General features: G+C 42.9%; 2 protein-coding genes across 5 annotated transcripts in view; both read right to left on the bottom strand.

The window, feature by feature from the left end:
* The window catches only part of MTHFD1L (methylenetetrahydrofolate dehydrogenase (NADP+ dependent) 1 like), a 159,746-nt gene extending 152,798 nt beyond the window's left edge, over positions 1 to 6,948 (bottom strand). Inside the window, exons 1-4 of the mRNA XM_050893993.1 lie at positions 6,830 to 6,948; positions 5,525 to 5,609; positions 1,707 to 1,757; positions 1,576 to 1,629 (exon numbers count right to left, since the gene is read on the bottom strand). Of these exons, the coding sequence (XP_050749950.1) occupies positions 1,576 to 1,629; positions 1,707 to 1,757; positions 5,525 to 5,609; positions 6,830 to 6,948 (309 nt within the window). The remainder of the gene's footprint in view (positions 1 to 1,575; positions 1,630 to 1,706; positions 1,758 to 5,524; positions 5,610 to 6,829) is intronic.
* A 455-nt stretch (positions 6,949 to 7,403) lies between these two features.
* Positions 7,404 to 24,397, bottom strand: part of PLEKHG1 (pleckstrin homology and RhoGEF domain containing G1) — a 139,064-nt gene continuing 122,070 nt past the window's right edge. For all 4 annotated transcript variants that reach the window (XM_050893991.1, XM_050893990.1, XM_050893987.1 and 1 more), the window contains 11 exons: positions 22,312 to 22,494; positions 22,128 to 22,223; positions 21,927 to 22,013; positions 19,604 to 19,637; positions 18,494 to 18,589; positions 17,212 to 17,250; positions 16,709 to 16,731; positions 15,626 to 15,844; positions 13,997 to 14,113; positions 11,494 to 13,168; positions 7,404 to 10,519 (listed from right to left, as the gene is read on the bottom strand). In XM_050893991.1, coding sequence (XP_050749948.1) covers positions 9,417 to 10,519; positions 11,494 to 13,168; positions 13,997 to 14,113; positions 15,626 to 15,844; positions 16,709 to 16,731; positions 17,212 to 17,250; positions 18,494 to 18,589; positions 19,604 to 19,637; positions 21,927 to 22,013; positions 22,128 to 22,223; positions 22,312 to 22,494 — 3,672 coding nt within the window. In that variant the 3' untranslated portion in view covers positions 7,404 to 9,416. The remainder of the gene's footprint in view (positions 10,520 to 11,493; positions 13,169 to 13,996; positions 14,114 to 15,625; positions 15,845 to 16,708; positions 16,732 to 17,211; positions 17,251 to 18,493; positions 18,590 to 19,603; positions 19,638 to 21,926; positions 22,014 to 22,127; positions 22,224 to 22,311; positions 22,495 to 24,397) is intronic.

Here is a 24,397-nt window from a genome sequence, read left to right as displayed (position 1 = left end):
GACTTCTCAGACAGAAACAGGCATATATATTAAGACCCTGTGCCATTTGACAGCAATAGGGCTGGTATACATTCTAATAGAAAATAAGAGTGAGTGTATACACCAGAATATGGATGTGAAAACATCCACATTTTGCCTAAAAAATCGTGACATGCTACAAAATGTTGGGGGCCTACACAGCAATTAAAGGAAACATAGTTCATAAATAGCCTGAACCTAATGAACTTCGAACTATATTCCTGCTTCCTGGGAAAACAATTCAGTTTTCCATTTTCATTGCATTTTACTTTAAATCAGCTTTCCAACATGACAGCATTTAAAATACTTACAACTCATGCAGGGTAAAGCAATCTTGTATTAAGTCGCCTTTACTGTACACAGTCAGTTATGGCAGAACCAAAAGTGCACGGTACTGAAATCCTTCCTACCTTCCCAAACCAGGGAATGCAAGCTAGCATGTGGATTTTAACAGATGGAAAAAAAACTTTGTCATAGTGAGTAAGCAGGAGAGGAAGCAAATCGCTATGAACTTTATTGAAAGTAACTTTCTTCAAATAACAAAAATACTCTGCTTTTCTCTTTACATACACAGCTCAGCCACTTCCTAAGATATTACTTCAAAGTAACAGCAACTACTGCTGCATACTCACTATATTTTACCTACATCCTACTGTGTTACTCAGCAGGTAAAATGCATTTACCAACAGCAAAGTGTATTTGATCTTCATTTCAAAAGCCCACCCTTCTTAAATGGGTAGCTGACTATTCATCATCCACAAAACCGGACTCCTAAAATTCTTCACAGTAAGTTCCTCTCAATATATCTGGAAGCTGTTCTTGAGATTACACTGCAAGCCAGTAACATTTTAAAAACAAAGTGTACCAAATACAAAACAGTACACAAAACCCACAAGCCTGCAGGATTATCAAACTCTCCAAGCACAAGGAGGCCAGCTGGGAACAGTGGCATTTTTTACTACACATTCCTTCGCTGTTTTTACTTTCAGATGCCTCAGGACCATGTATATTAATACGGTTTGCCATATTTAAAACATACTGGCTACTAGGGCTGTGCCTCCAACCTAATGCCTTCAACAAGGTAAGAATTCAGCCTTCTAGTGATTTGGGGTGGATGATTTTTTTAATACATACTTTAAGCATTACAAGATCAATAAACAGGCAAATTAATTTCTTTAGAGGGGGAGGGGGTTGAATTTATCTTTAATTTCCCTGAACAACTTGGGCAAGAATCAAGTACAGTCACAAGAGCAACTGTGGGAGATAGGATACCCGTGTTGGTATGAGGGGACACTGCAGTTAAATACCAGACACAAAACCAAAACGTTCCTCTGCTGATTCTGCCTCAGCTTGCCAGGGGACAGCAGACCAGCCCATTAATTCCCTTTTTTCCCAGCGCTTGCCAATAGGGGGATAATACTTGCTAATTGAACTAAGGCAGTTCCAACCCTAATTTGAGTTAACAGAGATCAGTTCAAAGTGATAATGAATGTCAGCAATAAATACAATTTTATGATGAAAGCGAAAAAGGAAGAGTCCTTCAGGTACTGCAGTTACCTCATCCTTGCTGCTGCCTTCAGGGAGACAGATGTGAATAACACGTAGACCAACCTGCCAAAAGAAAATACTTATAATTACCAAAGGCAAGTAGCTCATGATCAATAGCAAGTGTATCGGCTAAAGCTTACCTCTTTGGCAAAGTTCTTGTTTATTTCTTGAATCAAATGATCATTATGTGCCTTGGAGAACAAAACAGAAAGTAAGTTTTAAAATAATAAATTCACATTTAAAATTGTGAGTGCACTAACGCACAGGTCTATGCAAGAAACGTACTGAGGATGTTTGTGTCTACCAGAATTCAAACAAATTAAAAGCCTAGCAATTCTAAGAAAGTAGCAGAAGGCCACCCAGTGATCTTATTTTGGCTTGATTAGTTTAAGTGTGTGTTGATATTAGCCTGGCTTTTATAGACAAGAGTGGCCATTTCCTTAACGTAAGTTTATCATTTAAGAAAGGTACCAGTCTGTATCATTCTCCATCCAGCCACGTAACAAAGATGAAACAGGCAGCAGCAATACTAGCATTTCCTGCAGTGTCCCCGTATCACCTAGCAACACTGGTTTGCCTTACCACCAAAAATGAGGCAAATCATTATCATCACATATTGCAGTGAGTTCTGTCAATACAGAAGCAAGAGAATTTATCAGCTCCTCCCAACTGCCAGCAGGCACCTGCGCTAGGACAGAAGCATCTCCTGGGCAGATTTACCTGAGAGACCATCTTGCCCAGGAATCCTCCTCCCTGAGGTCTCTACACCTATATGCTGCGTATATATTACAATATTTAATCGTAATAATTACAATTGAATTTTACTCTTCAAGTTACTCTTGAATCTTAGGAGGCTCTTCAAATATTTTCATATATTTTAACAATAAAACTGAGAATTCAATATCCAGAATCAGAAAACTCCTACCAACAGATCAGTGAGGATTCCACCCTCAAAAACGTGAGTGGATTAATAACAAAATGAATAAAACAGTTCTCACAGCTATATGATTATATATAAAACCTGTCTTCCAACCCAGACAACAGGACCGAAATAAATCATTTTAAAAGGGTTTGTTACAATTTCATGAACACATTCTATGTAGCTTTTTCCACAAGACTCAGTGCCAGTGCCTTCCCGTCAGAGCCGAGCTGCTCACTTCGTGGTTAGCTGCCAGCCCTGGCTTCGACTGTCACTAGCGTCACCCAAAATTAGTTTGGTTCAAGCCCGTAACAATTTACCAACCTGTTAATCCCAAACGGTTCAAGACTGCTGACAATGAAAAAAAGAGCATTTAAAAGGACAGGCTCCACGGAGAGAGGCAGCTCCTGAGAGGGGATGAGGGCTTGGCCTCCATCCCCCGGCTCCCTCCCCCAGCCCAGCACTGCCTGCATCCCCAGTGCCACACTACCAGTCTCCCACTCCCTGAATCTGGCAGCTGGGGGCGAGGGGCAGCACAGAGGCTGCTGCATTACACATGCGGGGCTCACGCTGCGGCGAAGGAAGAAGAGATGGGATTAAGGACAGCTCAGCAGCTGCTCCCCTGCGCCAGTAAACATGGAACTGTATCCCCACACTGATGTGTAACCACCAGGACTGCTCGAGAGGTTTATCTGGGATTCAGCCATCAGAGGTACCACGCTGTCCCCTGTAACGCCCCTGAGGCACCGGCTGGTGAACGCTCACCTCCTGTGGGTGCAGAAAGTCCCTGCCCTGAACCAGTTCCCATCACAACCCTCGGAGCCGCGTAGGCGAGGACAGAGCTCAGGACGTGGGCCGGCAGAGCACATGGGCAGGGCTGGGGGTGCAGGGGAGCTGGCGGTGCTCCGCTGAGCTGTGCAGGGCAACAGCTCCACTGCTAAGCAGGATCCTGCCACTATATATTAGTTTTCAGCTTCAACAAAATTAAGAAGCAGCCATCGTTCTTTTTTTGCTGTTGTGCAGCTCCAACCAAGGCTCAACACGGACAATACGCAATGCAGGTATCAATCTCGGTGTCAATTCAGGTTCAAATGGCTCGAGAGGAAAAGAACGCATCTAAAGTCATACCAGAGCAGGCTCGGTCTGCAACTCCTCATTCCCAGTACTGCTGCAGAGGTGGTACCACGTTATGCCGACTGCTGTTACCCACAAGCAACTGGCAAAGGAGATCATTTTGCTGCCCTCCCTCTGCTCCTCTGGGTGCAACACAGCACATGGAGAGCAGCATGAATCTTAAGGCTCTGCCCACGTTACCCAGTAGAGCAGTGCACCACAAGAGCATCTGCAGACTAAAACAAGTCTTCTTTGTACCAACAAAGACACATTTAAAATGAGTTCTGCTTCAGTCCTTACTACCAGACTAGAGCTAGGGTGACTGACAGCTGGAGACACAGTTTGGGTGAACTTCATCCAGAAGGATCTAGGCCACATGTTCCTACAGCCACCTCATGATGCAAACCAAGTAGGGTAAACAGGGACAAGAGGGACATTAATTTAAAGCACAACCGTGATCAAAACCAAAACACCGATGCATCTCAGTTGATACTAAAAGTGAGCAGAAACCTCCCATCCTAACAATATCCCTTCCCTCACACCAGCACAAAACACTCATGGCCATGCAGAAAACCAGACTCGAGGACTAATGTGGCTGAAAGGAAGCCTCCCCAGACCCCTCCAGCCCAGGGTGGATCCCTGCCCCAATCCAGCTCACAGTGCAACAGGATGGAGACAAGACAGGAGTGAGAAGCAACAGGTCACTGAGAAGACGGGTCACTGCTTTTCTAGCAGTCCTTAAACTTACAGCCTTAGAGGGCTATTTGAAAACATTAACCGCAATTACCTGGGGAGGGTAAGAGGGGGGAGAGCTTGTTCAGTGAGCCTTGCTAGAAGACCTACTGAAATAAAGTTAGTGCTGCATTTCTTAGATTTCCTATTAGTACTTTAAAAATATTTATAGTAAGGTTTTAAAATTAAAACCTACTGGGTCAGAGACTCAGTGTGTGCCCACTCAAAATGAACACCACTGTCCTAGGAAACAGGACAAAAACATTTTTGCCTGCACGGCTCTGGGTCCCACTCTGAATGGCAAACATCCCTAGTTTCTTGGCCTTGAAACCTTAAGAAATCTAAAGAGGAACACCTCTCAGCTTTGCAGGAATAGCTATCCTCATCTATGAGTCTGATTGCCTATCTCAAAGATGGCAGTGCCAGTGGGATGGAAAGGAAAGCTCTTCACGGCATCAGTAATACAACAGCTCTCAATTACTAGGAGCTTGCTTCACCTTAGAAAGCACTGCTACTTCTAAAGGATACTGACATTTTACACAGAGCACTTATTTCACACAGGCCCTTTTGAGTTGACTGGGACTTCTCCTTAGTCCTTAGAGGAAAAGTTGACTTTTCCTCTCCTTAGGACAGCAGTAATGCAGTCATAAGCTACAGCTGCCCAAAAGCAACAAGGCTGGTAGGAAGCAGCAGGGTCTTCCCTTAACTGTGGCGATGTTATTTCAGGGGTGGGAGGTGAAGGGAGGCCCACGTTTTTAGGCACGTAAACGCTTTTTACAGGACTGCAGCAAAAGCTTCAAGCTAAAAAAAGCTTGAGAACAACTGTTTTGACTTTAACTTAAGTACGTCAATCAACTTAGACAACCTGTGAGAAAAGGCTATCTGTACTTACAAGGGGGAAGACTGTGTTAGCAAAGGGAGGAAGGGCTAAGATCGTTCCCTTCCTTTGCAAACCTTTCCCACAGCCTGAAGTTTGCTGTGGCTGTTTCAGGCCTGGACAAAGGCTTATGAGACTGAGACTCCTCCCTCAATCTACAGTCTGGTGTAGGAGTCTCCTGGAGTAGGAGACTACCTCCACCTATCGCTTTGCTTGAACAAAAGTTACTTTCTGCATCATGCGCCTCCGAAGTTTCAGACAAGCAGTGGTACTGAAGGGGATCTCTCACAGCCAGCGAGCATACAGACATACATTACCTGAATAATGGCAAGCGTTGGCTCAAGCCGAGGGTTTTCTCTCTTAAGAGAGGCCAAGGACTTCTTTGCATTCTCGGTGATTTTGCTGCAACACAATAATAACAGGCAAATCTTTAGCAAAATAAACCTTCCTAACCCCAGTCAGCAGAAACCTATGTTAGTCAGCAATATGGAATAAATGCTTAGGCGCATAAACTTTTAGTCACCACAATTACTTATGGATGTAAACTGTGAAGGCTGGCGTTCAGCAGGCCGGTACAGAAAACCTTAACAGACCAAAATACCTTTGTTTTACAGCTACATGCGTCATTGCTCCAACATGCCCAAAACTTTATAGCTAGCCTATGCTATTTCATGAGGCGGCTTGTCCAGCCTCACCATGGGAAGCGCAGCAAAGAACCACCACCCCAAGCCCTCGGCTCAGGTGGATCCTTCATTTCCATACCCCAGGCCCAGGTGGTGACAGAAGCAGAGGCCTTCACACCTGGGGCTGCTACAGCTTAACAGAGGCATCACCAGCCCTAACAGCAGCAACCCCACCACTGTTCATGGATGCTATTCAAAACTGTGGGCAGCAGGGAGACAGAGGAGCTCTGTTTGCTGTGCTGCTTCTTGGAAAAAAAACAGCAGCAGCCAGGCACTGGGAATGCCTTCTGGAAAAATTTTCTGGATAAGTGGCTGCTGGCTTTCCTCTGTTACCTTCTACACATGCAGATGATGCTTACCCAGCAAGGGAAGGAGGAGACCCCCTGAAAGATGTCTGTCTGTCCGTCCCCCACAGCAGGAAAGACTAACGGAGGAAAACACAGCCTAGAATGTTTTTTTGCTACCTCATACCCTCCCCCTTGCAGAAGCCAATGACCAATTCAGGTCAACGCCGTGGCAGACAAACTGTCCCAGCTGAGGTTGAATGGACGGGGGCTGGGGGGACGAAGGACGACACACACGGCACGTTTTCCAGGCACACGTCCACGCACAGCCTCACCTGAGCCACCGCCACGTAACGCCTGCTCTGCTCGCCCTCAAAATGCCGTAACACAGAAGCCACGGCAAGAAAACAGCGGCTGCGTGGGGGGGGGACGGGGACGACGGGGACCCATTTTTCCACGAGGTCGCCTCCCCTCCCCGGTGGGGCATCACCTCCCCCCCCCCCAAAAGAAAAACCACCCCAACCCCCACCCCAAAAACTAACCCGACGCACCCACCGAGGAAACATCCTCCCCCGCCAAAATCCCGTTTTGCGCCCCCCCCCCCCCCCCCCGGGTTGCATCAGCCGACGCCGCCTTCCCCACATGCGCCTCTTACCGCGCCGCCGCCGCCGCCGCCCCGCCGCCCCGCGGCTGCCGCCCGCACAGCCCGCGGCTCGGCGGCAGGGCGGCGGGGAGAGCCGGAGCCAGGCAGCGCCGTAGCGCCGCGGTCCTCATCCCTCCGGCGGGCTCCGGCAGGCAGCAGCACCGGGGCCGGGGCGGGCAGCGGGGCGAAGGCGAGGGCGGTGCTCGGAGAGCACCGCCCTCGCCTTCGCCCCGCTGCCCGCCCCGGCCCCGGCGCTCAGCCCCTTCTCGCTTCCGCTTGCCTGCAAGGCAAAAAAAAAAACACAAACCCAACGAAAAACCCTAAATCACCCGCAAACATCACCGAGGACCGGCAGAAAGCACCATCTCCCTCCGCCGCCGCTAGCAAACCCGAACCATCGTCCTTCTCCTCCTTCCACCCCGACCCCAATCAACGGAACGCCAAGCTTTTGCATACTGAACGTTTATTAAAAATTGTATGAAATGGTCCCTGGGAGAAGTTACACGCTAGTAGAAGTCCCTTTTTCTGGTTGGTGGTTTGTTGGGTTTTTTTTGTTTGTCCCCCCCCCCCCCCCCCCCAACTCCACTGATTGCATATGATGCGAGTTAAACAATGTTCCCCTAGCCGTTTAAACAAATCTAGACTTGCACGGGTAAAGCACAGATTTAACGTCTATTCGTATTTACAATACTTTACAAGCTATATTAAATAAATACAGGCTCTGCTACACCTCGGCGTCTTAAATATGTACAACATCATTTCGCAGTCGGATTTCACCAGATGGATGCAGGTCCTATCACAGCGGATGCGCTGACTGTAACAAGTATCCCTGTGGTACGAGCTAGTAAGTACCATGACCAACTAGCCCTCAAAATAACAATTCCTAGCCAATGCAAGATACGTGCGGTAAATAATTTAATCCATTCTAACAAATTCAAGTCCTTAAATCTTAGTCTACAAGTGATTAGCTGTACACTGATAACTCCAGGTTTTCCTCATGGTAACCAACGTAGTAAATAGTCGGCTGTTCTGGAAGAACAGTGCTCCGTAGCTGAGGGGAGTGATACGTGGTTAGTAAAAATAGTATTTCAATGAAACTCCTTTATTTATTGATATGTTTAACTCGGTACTGGCTTTATCCACATAATCTGAAGAATTTAAGCACCAAAAAAGAACAACAGTCACACAAGATGATCAGTGTAGACATATTTAGGCTTTCCTTTAGGTACAACGTTTTCAAGTAACAGAATCCAAAGCTGTGCAACAAAGATGACAAAGGGAAGTAAATGTGCATTGTATTGGAAAGCGTGTTCTTGTTCTAAATGGCAGCATTTATTCTACACATTATTTGCAAAAGAATGGAATGTGTTCTCATTTTTAAAGCTACTTTTATTGTACATAAATTGGATTAGAGTCGGCCCTGGCTGGTTTAGAATATACATATTTTACCTGTCTCTGCCAGGAAGGGCCATTTCCTACTACGGGAGATACATTCCCTGGGGAAGGCAGCTTGTCACTCAACCGCCAGTATTGCTGAACCACCCTATGGGCCAAACATGCCCCGTGACTAATATTTCACCCAAGCATCTGGCCAAGCCTCATTCTCTCTCAGGGTCACTGACTTTGGGACTCGAACAAATGCCCTGCAGGCCACTGCGTATGAAATACAGCTACTTCCCAAACTCACACACAGCGGCTTTCAACTGCTGGGCTCTGAGCTACAAGATAGTCAAATTTTGCCTGCGTGTCACAAACACCACCATCACTGGAGGTACCAAACCTGGTCTAGCCATCTTCGCAAGCAGCAGAGCTCCCCTTCTACTGCCCAAAACATCCTCCAGGCAAGGACTGCGTCACATCCACAGGTTCCCATAAAAAGCCGCCACTGCCCGTCCTCTGCCTACTATGCAGTTACGGAAAGTAGAAGAGGCTTCAGACACAGAGCTATCAGTCTGGCATCCCTCACAAGCACTAGGACTAGATTTTGTTTAAAACATAAGAAGCCTGTTCTAAAGTAATGTAGCGTATGCATTGGTCCTATACACTTGGAATCTGTCTGATGAAAAGTAACGTGCAAAAAGTATGTGCAATTGCACACGTAGCATGTTGGCGTAATTACCAGAACCCTGCTCAGAAATCTGCACAGTCACAGGAGTAGCCGCTCAGCTAAACGCTCCCATATGTAACCAGAGTAATCATGTGAGTATTTTGGACGCAGGACACTGGTCACCAACTTGAAAGTCCAAATACTAAGGTTTCCACACGATAAAATGGTTTAAGAATCAAATGGCATCACACCTGGTTCAGTGGTAAGAATCAAAGTGTATCACGCCTAACAAGGGAAGAGATGCAAAGGTTAAATAGGAGATGAGAAGTCCACCTGCACTACGGAGCGAGACACCAGACAGTGCGCACGTGGCCTTTTTACTTCCAGGATTCTAAACCATTTTTAAAAAGATACATTTCACATCTATTTACAATATTACTGTGATACAATGCCTGATTGTGTAATATTATGGAAATACATGATGCCAGTACTGCTTGTCCTAGTATATACTCTGTCATGATAAGGCAGTACAGCTAGAAATTACTGAAAGCATCAAGCAAAGCTACTTGAACTGAGACACTGAAACTTTTCCCTTAAAGACTGGACAATATTCTGCTGATTAGGAGACGGTACTCTCCACAGGTAGTCGTTCAGTTTATCCGAATCACTATATGCAGTCAGATATGGGGTAAGCGTGTGTTTGCTGCTGGCGGACTTTGCAGGAGTACAAGAGACAGTTTTGCCGCAGAGCGTTTCAGAAGGAGCAGCGTCTGCGTTACACAGTTTAGGATCCGATTTCCTTGTTTGGTTCTGAGAAGTCTCCAAGTCAGATCCCTCATCTTCAGACTTTATTTCAACATAGTCATCGTCATCCCCTTCTCCTTCTTCAGTATCTTTGAAATTCGAAAAATAGTTCTGAGTGGCCATCTGTGCTGTCAGAGGGGAGGCCCTGTTCACTCTCAGGACCTTTTGAGAATCCTGCAGAATCATATCTGAACAGTTTTCAGGGATCTGCTTTCTCATATCAGGCCCCGTACATCCTGAAGCACTACCCAGCATTTGATGGCTGTTGAATCGGAAGTTCCTATTCGAATGGAGCTTTTTCTTGTCCATTTCATTAGGATATACGATTGATTCTCCAGACCTGTTGACCACAATTGAAGATGACGACTGCGACCTGCTGTATGCCTGTGGTTTTACATTGCTTACTCTTCTCCCAAGGGAGTTATAGATGTGATCTTGATGTAAATTTTCTTTGTTCGGTTGGCTTATAATGGCACTCCACCTCTGTGCTGGGACATGCAAACGGTTAGAAATCTGAAGGGAAGGCACCGAGCCAGCTGATGGCAACTGCCTTGAATTGCTTTTTGTACCAGCTTCTGTATACAAGCTCTTGGACTTTGGGTCTTGGGATTCAGGCCATGGAGAGAAGTCAGCCAGCTCGCCGTTACTGTATGTAGAATGCAAAAGCCAATCTTCTGCTCTTGAGCATTCACTGGCAGCCTGGGAACGGGGAGGAGACGCAGCCATGGGCGTGGAAAACCTCCCGGCTGATGGCTCCTGAGGAGTAGCCCAGGCTTCCTTTTGGACCTTAGGTGAACTTTCTCTAAAGACGATTTGGTCATAAAGCTGGGAATATTCAGCTATTCTGGCACCTAGAAAGGAGAGAGAATTAACTTAGCAGAGTCAAGCAATCCATTCAAATGAGTCGTGTGAAAATTTAAAAATCTCAAAATGCTTTGTATTGGTCAAGAGAAAAGTTCACGGCTGCGTCAGTATCTTCAGCCTCAACAAAGTAACATGAAACAATGGAGGCTGGAAGAGCCATGCATTGCATTGCATTTCAGCAGTACATTGTATTGAGAAAAAGCAGCATAAAATATCTTGCGACAGTGAACAGTCATGCAGGATGCAATGTAGCACACGGTTCCAATAATATGCTGCTTCTTTCATGTTAAAATGGAAAAGAACATTCTGAAAAAGGCCTGGTAAATAAGATATTTAGGGACTTTTATAAATATCACAAGAAGGCAAGAATGACACTCTAGTGCCTGGAGTCCGCTGGCTCCATGTCTCTAATTTGTTTCAATTGACCATGGACAAAAATAGTTCCAAAGCTGTTGCATACCCATGACTTTGAACATTCATTAGATAGAGCAAGACCACCAGCTCCTCCTTATCTGACCCCATTCCTTATGCTTATAGGCATGATGCAGATGGTACCTGAGCAAATGTACATGACTGGTTAGGAGGTGAACCTACCTGACAATACACCTTTTTAGTCAAACTCTGAAGATCACACTATTAAAGGAAATAACTGCTTTTCTGTAAAGGGGCCAATAGTGCTTCAGGCATGATTTCTATTTCCAGCCTCAGCTGAATTGGTCTTTCCTGACGCTACCCCACTATTTCTTCCCAATTTTATCAAATAACGACAAGAATTGAGATATAAAGAACTACTCATGTTAGAGGCAGTCACAGAAAACTTATTTCAGTGGTTAACACAGAAAATACAATATTGATACTCAACTAACAAGGTGGGGAAAATTCATAATCTTTCAGCTCAGTACACAAATTTCACTGAAAGTTACTAAAAAAATGTATCTGTACAGAAATATTTTTAACATACCAATAGCAGGACCCCCTTGTTTCTTCTCCTCCAGAATAGCAGCAAGATCTTTGTGTTTCAGTTTCTGTTGTCTGCTAGCTGGCTGTTCCTGCTCTGGACTTTTAACTTTCAAAAGCTGGTTAGCCTTCTTAATTTTTTGACTGTACTGCCTTGCCATCATAAAAACTCTGTTCTTTGTTTTATCCACAACTGCCAAGTCATTTTCCATGCCCTCCGCATGTGCATTGGACAGAACACTATTGGCAGATTCGTATGGGCTATCTACAAAAGGCATCTCACTGGAAAGGGAAGATCTGTTCAGACTCATAAAAGAGTTCTCCTTGCACGGTGTAGTGTCTTCAAGCCTGAGATTAGCCTCACTTATGGTGGCAGCCCTGGGCTTCACAGTTTTAGGGAAAATAGGAGTTTCTGGCAGAGAGAGAGTAGACAGTGAGTACTCTACATCTTTACTCAGTTCAGGTGTACTACCAGCATGCAGCCTTTCCTGCATATCATCTTTACAAACAGGAAAGGCTGCAAGGAGACGGTCTCTTGTCTTTTCCTCATTCTTCTTGATGTAGTTCTCCAGGTCATTCCAAATCTCGTCTACTTCCTCTGAGAGTTTATCTGCTGCAGACTTATGGGACAGCGAATCCGAGTTGGAGGAGCTATCTACTAAGCTCAAATAGTCATTGTCGACAGGAACACGATGGTAAGGGCTTTCATCTTCACTGAACTGGAGACTCTCTTCAGAAACAAACTGCCGTAGATTGTCACAACATGCAAAGTCTTTTTCCAGGCCCAGAAAACTCCTCCTTTTAGAGCATTTTAAGGGGTCACATTTAAAATTCAATAGTGGTGTTTCTGGAAGCACTATGGTGTCATAGATGTTGTCTTCAACAATCCTGAGCTCATCCAAACTTGAAGTAGGTGCTTCTCTACTGAGTAGTATCTCGTCCCTACTAGCACAAATGGAGGCCCTGTTTTGATTTGCTGTCCTCTTTTTGGAGGGTGAATCTAAGCTGCTTTTGTTTTCAGCCTCGTAGAGAGAGTCTCTAGCAGATCTCTGGGGACCACGGTCTGTCTCCTCCCTTCGTGTCAGACCCATCAGCTTTAAGTCTTCATAGCTTATATTATCATAAACATGTTCAATATCATCGATGGTCAACTCCTCTGAAGATTCGGGATATGCATTCATACCGCTCACCTCTGCTCTCTTCACTTCCCTTCGAGAACCACGCTCCCCTATTTTATACCTTGCGCTGGCTGGACACGTGTTACTTTCACCAGCACTACTGGCCCGCCTAACAATTTTGTGACGAGTGGGGCTGGAAGTCTCGTTCTGATGCGCTACCCCCAAGTGCCAGCTACATGGACGCCCAGAAGAACCCCTCCTTTCTCCACTCACAGCTGAACTAGCATTGGATGTAGACACTGATGGTACAAACATCTGATAATCGTCTTCGTCGTCTTCATTCTCATAAGGTGGGCGCCGGCTGGGAAACAATGCCTGCCTGATCTGATGGTCAGTCCAGATGTTTCTGACAGAGGTACTTCCCCCCAGGATATTCATGATTAGCGAGTTGCTCTGGGGTGTGCTGAACTGTCTAGGCGACTGTGGCTGTCTAGTTGCGCAGGAAAATGGAAGATCGGTATTCAACTGGGTTGACTCTTCATCTGAAGGGTCCTTGGAGCTCTGTGGAGATTTGAAATAGGCAGGTAACATTAGCCTATCCCCTGCAATAATACAGCGATTCCCTCAATTCACAGAACTGCCATAGCACCAGTGCACCCTGCAGCACAGAGTAGGTGGAGATGGGCAGGGTGAGCAGGCTCCTCGCTGGAAAGCCAGGAAGCCAAAGCGGCAATGCCAGACTACTTTGCCTTAATCCTTACCATGGCTCAGAGTTCACTCTTGGCGTTTAATAACATCTTACTTCAAATACAAGACACTGGCTTATATTAACGCATGAGTAATTAAAGGCAAATTTGTTTGGCAGGAGTTAGATTAAACCTTTTATGCTAACTCTGCAGTTTCACAGTTGGATTAAGCTAATCTGACTGTGGGCTTGTGCCAAAAGTTTTGTTCTCCTCCCTTTCGCCTTGCCTATAAGCCTAGCAGAAAGGTACGTTATGCTCTCTAGCACATGCCACTGAAAATTTATTTTCTTTTTGGAGTAAGTTTTCATCCAGCTCAGCTAGCAGATCTAATTTACAGCAAGGCCACATGCCTGCTAATGCTAACATGAAGGACGCTCTAGATGTTCCTGGCCAGAGGTTGGGAAAGAGAGGGAAAGATAATTCCTTTTGGCTTAAGTTAATGCTGATTGGTTTGGTTAGTTGGGTTTTTTTCCTGCCCCAAGAAGAATAGTCTTTCATCATACAGATGAATATTTCAATGATATGTATATTAATACATGACATAAACAGAAGATGACTTATCTGTATACCTAGGAAAAACACAGATTTCTTTTGACATATCTATGATGCATAGCAAAACAGAAGTAAAAAAAAAGTTACATACCTGTGTTTCACATTTGTTGAGATTAACACTTCTCCGTTTTTCAACATTTTCAGCAGCTTGACTATTAAGTCTTTTTCTTCCCCCTTTCGATTTATGCAGCGAGTTTTGCTGCACTCCCTGTGATTTAAAAGAAAAGAGCAAGGGAGGGGTAATGAAATCTACAGTTCTTTGTACCATCTTGTTCAGAAGAATTACTAGCAGCTAGAACAGGCCAGGCATCCACACCGGGAGGACAAAATGCTCATGAGTACTCAGAGCACTGCCACAAGAATGAATCAAAGCCTAGAAAACTTTCTTTACAATAACCAATTAAATTATATCAATCCATACAGCTTGTCAAAAGGGGTTGAAAGCAGAATCTGTGTATAAAAATATAGATGTAAAAGAATACATAGAAATTGGACAAGGGAAAGGGCTTAACCTCACAGCCAAAGCTATAACAGAAGAAGGTGGTCACACAAAAATTCAAATTTGAAAGTTTTTTTTGGTTTTAAAAAGGGGAGGACATAGTCTCACTATCACTTGCAGTCTTGAAAACCAGAAAGGGGTGCAAACTAAAAAATATGCTGTCATCCAACTTCCCAGGAAAAAAAAAAAATAAACAGAAGGCCAGAATGTTACGTGTTGGACAGTGTCCAAATTAATTCAGAGTGAAGGGCACGCATGGTGGGAATGGGGAGAATCCGAGAAGGTATTGTTGCCACACCTAGGATTAAACACTAAGCTACTATTACACATTTTTATAGTGGTATTCTTTCGCCCTTACTCATTCTTCTGTACTTATGTCAGGAAGAGGGAGAATTACAAGATGCTGTGCTACACTGATACGAGATACTATTTTAGCAAAGATTTACAATGCAAATAGTGTAATTTCAAAGAAGAAATGCGCAGTAAGCTTCAAAAAGAATTTAAATAATAGGTTTTGGATAATTCACAAAATAAATGGACCACACTGACCTCAGCATCAACTAAACCAAACAAACTGAAAATCTAGATTCTTTAATACAGCCACATTTCAAAGCTGGGGTTTTAGTCTTTCAGAAGTACTACATGTGTGTGGAAACATCACGCAGAATGTGGAAAACTACCACCTGTGCAGTAGGAACAGATAAAGATTCTCATTTTCGGAAATCCTACTCACAACTTCTCATATTAAAGATCACATGTTCCTAGCTACTGCCAGCAGCTCACAGGTCAAGAAACATCACATCACATGTGGCAGTGCCTGAATCTTAACTTAATATTCAAGTCCTTGCTTTGGAGACCTGCATGTGGCCTAAAAAGGTTTCTTTCACAGCATCAGCTGGAGAAGCAAGGAAAGGTCAGTTGTGCACACAGGTAAAAGCAATAGCTTTCTGTCAGAACTAGGCTTGAGGACTGCAAAGGACCAAGTAAAATCTCTTTCAAGCAGTGGGGATTTCTTCCTATGTATAGGGGCTAATTTTACATCTTCTCTGTTAAAATGCAAGAGAGTGTTGTGTGAGGCTTAAATAAAAATAATTCTAAGGAGAGAAAGTTGTAAACACTTGTAACATATTCCTGCCTCCTTGCTGTTTTACAGATAATTTTAATCCCTCTTCCATCCTCCCCAGGAAAAAAGGATTTTATTTTTTCCCCTCTTTTTCCTACCTGTTCAGACTCTTCTTCGTCATCAGCATCAATCTGTTCCGTAGCAGAAGTCTGAAGGTTTTCGTCCTGATCGCTGCTGTAGGCTGGCTCAATGGACTCTTGAAATTGGCTCTCCAGACCACTGGGTTCCAATGGAACCTTTTTCCTGGAATTCAGCAGGGCTTCATTTGATCCTAGTTTGGTGGCTTGAGATAATAGGGCTCCTTCGATACTGATCCGCTTAAAAAAACCACCACAAAACTTTGATTAGAAGTTTATAGAGATTATATATTTTACTAAGACACTGTTTTACATCAGACTTATAGGCAACATTTAAGCTACATTCAGTTACCTGCACTGAAATAAGATCTATAAAGAAATAAGTAAAACAATCAGTATTTTTCCATAGAATATTTAGAACTGAAATAATATATGCAAAAACCCCCACCCCAGTCATGGGCTTCAGTATTACGGCATCCCAGTGAAGTCATATCTAATGTACCTGTTTGTAAATCTTCCACACACACCCACTTTAAATTCCATCCCAAATAAAACCCTAGGACCTGAAATTAAACATGAGACTTTCAAACTTCACTGGGAACTTCATTACAAATTCTTACAGAAAATGTAAAAATTAGAAATGCTCATTTCCATCTGCTTAAGCTGTATCTGCTCTGTTTGGTCATACATCATGATTTATATATATGATATATATATATATCAGAATAAGCTGAAACTTTCCAGCCTTATTTAATAAATGCAAAGACAATATGCTCCAAAGAATAAACACTATCTTTATACACAGCACTTCCATGATTATAGTGGTATTAAGTACCCTATAGCATTAATAATTGATTGTACTGTATTATAAAGTACCATAATACATGGATGAGTCATTTTTTTCTTTATTAGATATTCCTGAAATAGTTAGCTGTATTTCTATTGCTTTCATTCCAGTAATCTTATTGCAGATGCTAAACAACGTTTATGGTTTTGTTTCCATTCTTAAAATCAACACAACCAAGAAGATGCAGATTCTACAGTAAATACTGTGCTCTAAGTCATTTGAATGTGCTAAAACAAGAAATATAAGAAATAGCTTACCTTCTGCATATCTGGACTTGTATCTGAAAACAGAAATATATACTTCATCATAAGTGAATAATCAAACTGGTGTCAGTCTATGCCCGTTTTAAAGCTACACTAATATCCCAATTGTGAATTCCCAAAAGGGGGTTAAATGCAGCAGCAATTGAGCAAACAGACTATAGGGTCTCTGATAAAACAGAGACAGCATAAGCTTTACCACAGTTCCACTTGAGGTCCTGATTTTCCAACAGTGATATGATATGAGCAACTACTCACAATGGCCAAGACCCTGTGTGTTCAGTTGCCAGTTGCTAGGATGTTTACAAGACCAGAACCCAAGTGTGGAAAAGCAGACATTAGATTTAAACACTAATGTTTTGTTTTCTTTGCACACTTCCTCCTCCTCCTCCCTCCCCCCAGCGTATTTAGGGAAAGTTATAGGAGAAAAGGATCCATCTTTACTTGTTCTACAAAGTACAGAAGCACTGGGTCAATAAACAATAGATGAAGTAGCTTACCGTTTGACTTCAAAACTTTATGGACTCTAGATGAGGGTTCTGAAAAAGACAACAACGTGTTTAAGCACTCCAGCATCCCGAAGAAAGCTATGGGCATCTTGGCCAATCTTTTATAACACAAATACCAAAATTTAAGCTTCTGAGCACATGCAGGGAAGCCAGATTTTCATTTCTTAATCACCTTATTTCCTCACAAAAAAGTATTTGTAAGTGTCAAACCTACAGCTGTTACCAAAGAACATACATGTTTCTTAATGCAATAGCAGCTGCCCTCCATACAACAAGCCACATGTAAACTTTTATCTCATGTTAAGATTCCTGCTTTCAAAAGACTTGGTCATTTCTGTTATTCCTCCAAGTTGCTGGAGGTTTCCTATTAGAAAAACGTATGAGGTACCAACAACTTAGCAGGGCTTTAAAAGTGTAAGTAGCTGAACGTTACATAGGAGGCCATTTGATCAGTATTTTGTATTATTCCTTTTACAGGCAAAGCAGCACCAATGCAATCCTTCACCTCAGAAACAAAGATGCCTGAAAAGTAATTAAAACTTGATTGTTTGTCAGACACAAATGCTGCTGTATGAGAAATCACTACATCAATACTCTCATGAACCTTGTTTAAGTCATTCCCAATACACAATGTTACACACTCCAAATTGGAAAGGTCTTTAAGTAGCTGAAGAGGGGAACACACTGACTGCAATATGAAGTCACCCAACTACACAGACATTGGTAGTGGCTTCAAGAGGAAACTAACAGTAATTATGGATGTATGTTTGAGCTAGGAGGGAAAAAAAAAAAAACCCCAAAGTCAGCATAACCACCTCTCAAATCTCTATTATCCATAAGGCAGCCATTACACTAAGTAAAGATAGTAATCATGTTCTGAAATAACAAGCCTATCATAATCAGGATGGAACCACTTCTGAGACAGTAATTATTTTGGGGCGGGGGGAGGCAGGGAGAAATGTCAGATTTAAATAATGTGACTGGCTTTCCTCCATATGCATTCTTTTATCCATTAGACAGTACCAAGTGTTCTTTATGCATCCACCATTAGGAATGTAAATCCATGAAATTAAATGCACAGCGGATAAAAAAAATAAGTCACACAAGCAACATGGTTAATAAGATACTCCACCCATCTGAGAGATACTGTGCCATGTTAAATCTGCATGGAATGCAGGTTAAAGACCAATTCCATGTGCCCAGCCTCACCTAACCTTAAACAACTCTGCTTGTTTTTCCTTTTGTCATCTTGGTGGTAAAGGAGTTTATTCACCTGATTTCCTTCTGGTTCTGTGAGGAGCAGTGCCTTCTTTAGGCTGGTACGATGATTTCATTTCTCCCTCAGGGCTATAGTGGAAGCCTGGGTGATCTGTGGAACAAGCAGAGACACAAGGAATAAGAGAGTGACAAGGGTGTCACTTCACATGCGTTGGCAGCTCTCTTCGGAGGCAGTGCCATCGTCCCTTTACGACTGATATAGTGGCACTGCATCACAGCCTGAAGCAACACAAGCAAGATATGCTGCTGTAGGGTAGCTGTTAACCACCCAGCCATGGAAACGCTTTGCCCATTTAGTTGTGCCTTGCTCCAAATGGCTAACCCAGTGACATTTATCCACCATCGTGTTTGTTTGCCCGTTTCTCAGTCAGAGCCTTCCTGACCAATTCCCTACAACTACATAAATAAATAACAAGCCTGCTTTACTCCAAGACTTCTTCAGCACTTACATCGTAGGACTATTGTTCTCATTTCCCTACACAGCTAGGGATCACTGGCAACACGAAGAGCTAACGCAGCTTGCACCAGCAAAGGCAGAAAGCAGAAGATGCACCAGCAGGGACCGTGCAGATGGGACTGCGCTCAGAGCACAGACAGCAACATCGCATCTGCTTTGTAAATGCTGGCTCCTGGGACACACGCAGGTAAACTCTTCAGACATAAGCACAAGCCTCGTTGTCCTCCAGCTGCAGGTTTGCCAGCACGAAGAAGTCATGACACTGCTACATGCTGCTTCAAGCTGCGTTTGTGTATTGCTAGCCCTTCAGTGGATACTAGCCAGAAGGAGTTTATGCTACAACACAGGAAAGATCATACATTTAGTCAGCATGGAGTAAGCAAAAGACAGTGGCCAGTGTTTACAGAAGGTCCAATCTGCCTCTTCCTTGCTCATCATGAGACAACTTGTTGGTTGCAGATCAGTCAGCCCAATGCCTACAGAGCTCCACAGGATGTGCACCCAATTTTGGGTTTTCCAGCAAGGTCATAATTCAAGGAGCATAAGCCTGGCCTTCTTCCACCTCAGATGAAACCAACAGTTAAAGCCAAACTTTTGAAGATGGTTTTACTCATTTTTTAAAACAAAAGTGAAAAAGAACCAACTTACGTATGGCATCCATTTCTAGAATTGCCTGCTTGGCCTGAAAGAGAAAAAGTAACAAATGAAAATTTTAACTGTAAGTAGGAGAAATTATGTTGCATATTACAGATAGTAGTGAGTTTATATGTAAACAACAGCAAGTTTAATTTTTGAACTAATAAATATGCTTAGCAGCGTTATCTTCTGTCTTTCTCTGTGTGTTGGACACGTCACATATGTGAAGAAGATTTTTGCTGGCAGGACCTTACCAGAGCTTATCTTCAGGGCTTCACACAAAAAACTGTTGTTCACTGCACCTGGCAGCTCCGCCTTGCGTGCCCACCTCCCTTCTGGCAGCGCAAGGGGAGGAGCGCGTACCTATGGCACCCACTGGTGCGAGGAATTTCTGGAGGATGTAGTGATGGCACACCTGACCGCAAAAACCACTTTGGCTTCACAGACAGGGGCTGCGCTGTGCTGAGATCATGCTGCACATGCTGGGTCTCCTCCACGGAGACTCAAATCTCCAGAGATCTCTCTGCAAGTCCCAGAATTTAGGGCTGTTGATAGGCATCTCCGTATTCTGCTGGGATTGGCACAAAACTGGCCCTAGTATCTAGGAATCACTTTTGTGTGTGTGTGTGATTCACAGAATGTTTCCGCCCTAAAAATCAAATAGTTTAACTCCTTTATTATTTTTCAACTCTGAAGTTGTTGGCGCAGAAAACGCTATCAACCTTGCTTCCTTTAAGAGTTTCCTTGAGGAACAGCTATTAAAAAAAATAAATCATCATTTGGTTTAAGAAAGATTGAACCAGGATAAAAAGCATCTCATGATTGCTTAAAATTTGTCACTTTTTTTTAATAGGAAAAATAATCTGCATGTTTTATCGAGCATATCAGCTACTAAGTAAGAAAATAAACTAAAACAAAATATCCTACGTAACCTGCCTGCCCTTCTACAGGTGCAGTTCAGTAGTTTTCCACCAGGCGTCACATGTGGACTACTATTAAATCCTCCAAAAGCTGGGCAGAGAGAAGCCTCATGACTAGCAACTACCGGTTTGTCAAAAAAAAAAAAAAAAAAAAAAAAAAAAAAAAAAAAAAAGTGCAGACAACCTCAGAGATTTATTTGGTTAGACTTTTCACTCAAGTGAAATTATTTCTCTGAGCAGAAAATGGCATTATATTTTTGGTTACACATTTTTTCCACAGATGATAAAAAAATCCAATAAGAAATAAGGAAAAATCTTCATACAAAAACTGAGATCATGCTGTAGTATTTTTTTTTTACAACCTAATAAACTGCACTGAGTATTTACACTGTAAGCATGGATACTAGCATAAACATTATACCTTTGATAAACCCTGTCAACAAAAAGATAAGAGGAGAATTAGTAATAGCAACTGCTAGGGCTTTTTTCTCCCATAATTCTCTTTTTGTTGAACTGTTGAAAATGGGAGTTAGTACAGCACTGTGTATGTCAGTCACAGGTAACATTTTTTAGCCCTTACAGCATAAAACTCAGTGAAAAAAAAGTCAAGGAAACTGATCAGTGAAACTAATACTGAAAAAAAGCAGTAAACTCAGTGGAAGAAAAATCAGAAAAAAATCCTGCTTCCACATGAGTCAGTGGCTGCTGTGTCATAGCAAGAGTTAACTAGGGTTAACACCCTTTGAGAGGTGCAATATGTTACACTGGGAAACATCACCCGGAGCTCTAAGACAGGATTTCATAAATAAAAGGATCAGGTTTCCCTACTCCAAGACATTACAGCTATGAATATGATATCACTGCCTCATTTTCTCTGGCATAAAGCTTGCTTAGCTATCTCACCAAAAAGGGCCTAGATGTCCCAGCTAAGGATGCAGGGTTCAGGATGGGTGTGTGTATTTGTAAAGTGAAGTGTGTGCTGCCAATGGCTTCACTGCTATGATATCTAACCAAGACAGATTAAAATTAGCTTGGTAACGTCTACACATGCTCCAATTAGCACACCTCAGTGTTGTGCAGACAGGCAGTATCAAGCTAAGGTATGCTCTTATAGTCAAGCTTTCTGACATTGCATCTCTGTTACTCATGTCTTAGTGGGCAAATCCTAATATGGACAGCAATGCTGCTAACCCAGTTAAATTCTTTTACTCCTGTACCAAACCCTGTAGATGCTTATAGTGGAACTTTGCCATTAATTTTGACGAACTTTTAAAGGCATAAGAAAACAACATGTTAATTAACCTCCTGGAGTCTAAACTTTCTATAAATTGCCATGCATCTTGCAGCTAACAAGATTGCTTTAAGTTAGTACACATACAAGGAGGTATTTTGTGGTTGTTTTTTTTAATTTTTACCTTGGCAGGAATTTTAGCAGGATGATTTTCTAGAATTAACCTCTTCAAGTGAAGAATCCAAAGGCGCTTGTCTTGCTGCGACTTTGCCTGACAAAAAAATTGTAGCACCATGAGAAAATGCATTACTGTGCTATGCAGGGTCAGGAATAGCATATGGTCATCAGTCAGGTTACCCAGTGGGCCGGGAGGTTTCTGTCATACCTGGACAGTATGTTGCATCTTGGGATTTTTGTAATGGAAGACGCTAAAGCTAAGTGGTTCCTTTGGTATTACTTCAACAAGCATCAGGTTCCCACACTGTAACAAAGAGAGGCAACGATGTAAATCACGGAGAAGTTTTGGGGAGACCCTGAGACAGCACGTTACCACCTGCTCTCTGACATACCAGTATGTGAGCTTTGTATGCAAACATTTCATCTCTCTTTTTTGTAATTAGCAGCAGCTTGTCAAAGAGGAACAACGTGCGCTCATTTTTGGCTCGCTGAATGCGAAATGTTCCTTCTAACACCAGCTCCCCGTAACTCGTGAGGTCTGGCCCTTTCCAGTTAGTGAGCAAACTCTGTATCTCCTGCAACAGATCAAAGAACAACAACCAACGTTCATTTCAGAGATCTTACTGAAATGAAGACTCAGTCAATCTGCTGAAGCCATTCCCACTCTCCTATATAACGTTAAGCAACCAACAGGGGAGTCACCATACACTAGGACTGAGGTTGCTAGGTTATGTGCAACATTGCAGCCAGGTGCTTGGAGGCCTATTGCTAAGCCCAGACTAAAACATGCCCTCCTGAGTACCGGTTACTGCCTCTGCGTGGACCCAGCAAAGAGCCCTGAGCTCTCTGGGACAGCCTGTAATGAAAGAGCACAACCTCATCTCCCTGGACTTGCAGAGATGGAAAATGGTCTGTAATTCAGTCATCAGTCTCTCTCGTGCCCGCTCCCCTCTCCCCTCTATGTCCCTAACCAACCCCTCTTAACATTTCCCTCTCACCCTGGGTATCCTCCTGAAGTTGCCAGTCTGCCACTGAATGGATTACAATGCCGTGTCCGTGTCCTGTATGCCCATCACAGAAGACACTTCTGTGAGGTGTTCAGATTGAAGAGATGTTTCTCAGAAGACTAAAGGACCAGAAGTGACTTGGTCAACTGATCATTTGAAGATGAAGATTTATTTGTATTTAATGTATTTAATGATTTGTATACATACCATAGGTATTTCTCACCTTATTTGTTACTTAAGAAAAAAAAGGCTGGAGAAACATCTAAGAACATCTTCACAAGCCTGAAGCACTTAGCTATGGCTATTCTTGTTTCCTTGAGTCACTCGTTTTTTCTGTCAGTGGCAATGACATAAGACTAAAGCATGGGACAGCAAATTCTAAAAGCAGACTAAACCTTAACTAGTGAAATCTTTACAAACATCCATTTAAACCTGGCAGCATTAGCAAAGCAGGGACAGATTTCCTCATCCTAGGCTGGTCTCTCTAGGACATTACACTTTAATACAGCATTCAGCTAGAAAACATTTCAGTACATTTGAAGCACCAATGCAGCCTAGAGCATTCACAGGAAGAAAATCCCAAAGCAGCACACTTTGGACTATACATAAGACTGTTACCAAAAAAAAAATTAAACATAACAAATGAAAAAAGTTGCATTTTATCAGATCTCTCCAGGAACTTGTAAATAAGTCAGGGTACAGCACAGGGATCTGCCACTGTTGAGGGAGACACTGCACAGGATCTGCTGTCACGGTACTTGAAGCATTACAGACCGAATGGCAGTGTGATAGCCCACAGAAGACCTAACCTTATTGCTGTAGAAACAGATTTTACTTTTTTAAAGGGTAACTATGAACGTAAACATTTTCCACAACCCCATACATTTGCCAGCTGAGCTCAATAAATTAAAAATAATAACGCTTTTTTCCAAAAGCATTTAACCCCCTTTATTGCCAAATATTGCTGGTTATCATTACTCAGATTTATAGCAGACTTGTTAAAAGTCATTAGCATGCATTTCCAGCAATGTGTGGCAAAGGTTACACTGCTGCAGGCAAGACGTTATCAAATGTAACCCTATTCTCCCTACATGTAAACAACAAAAAAAGCACCACAAAAAATGAGGGCCAGTAAGATGCATTTATGCTATAAAGAAAAAAAGGGACAAAGAATAACATGACTTAGATTTCTGGAATGGCATAAGCCTATTACTCCCTTTTATAAACTAAAAAATCCCCCCAGTTTTCTCAAAGCAATATAAATACTGCTGATGAAAACGTAACGTAAAATCATGATTCACTAGGAAGTCTGAAACAGAATGAAAGATCTGTAAAAAGTCTACAAAAAAGCTTGCTCTCGATGCCAAAAGTTACTCAGGGTGTAGCTTTCGTTTTCTCCTCAAAAATTCTTCATTTGAAGGTAAGTTAACCTTTTTCTAACTATCGTGTTTCTAGGTTTATAGTTTTCACA

The sequence above is a fragment of the Gymnogyps californianus genome, chromosome 3, assembly GCF_018139145.2.
Source record: "Gymnogyps californianus isolate 813 chromosome 3, ASM1813914v2, whole genome shotgun sequence".
Lineage (NCBI taxonomy): Eukaryota > Metazoa > Chordata > Aves > Accipitriformes > Cathartidae > Gymnogyps > Gymnogyps californianus.
This window is presented reverse-complemented; position numbering and strand designations above follow the sequence as displayed.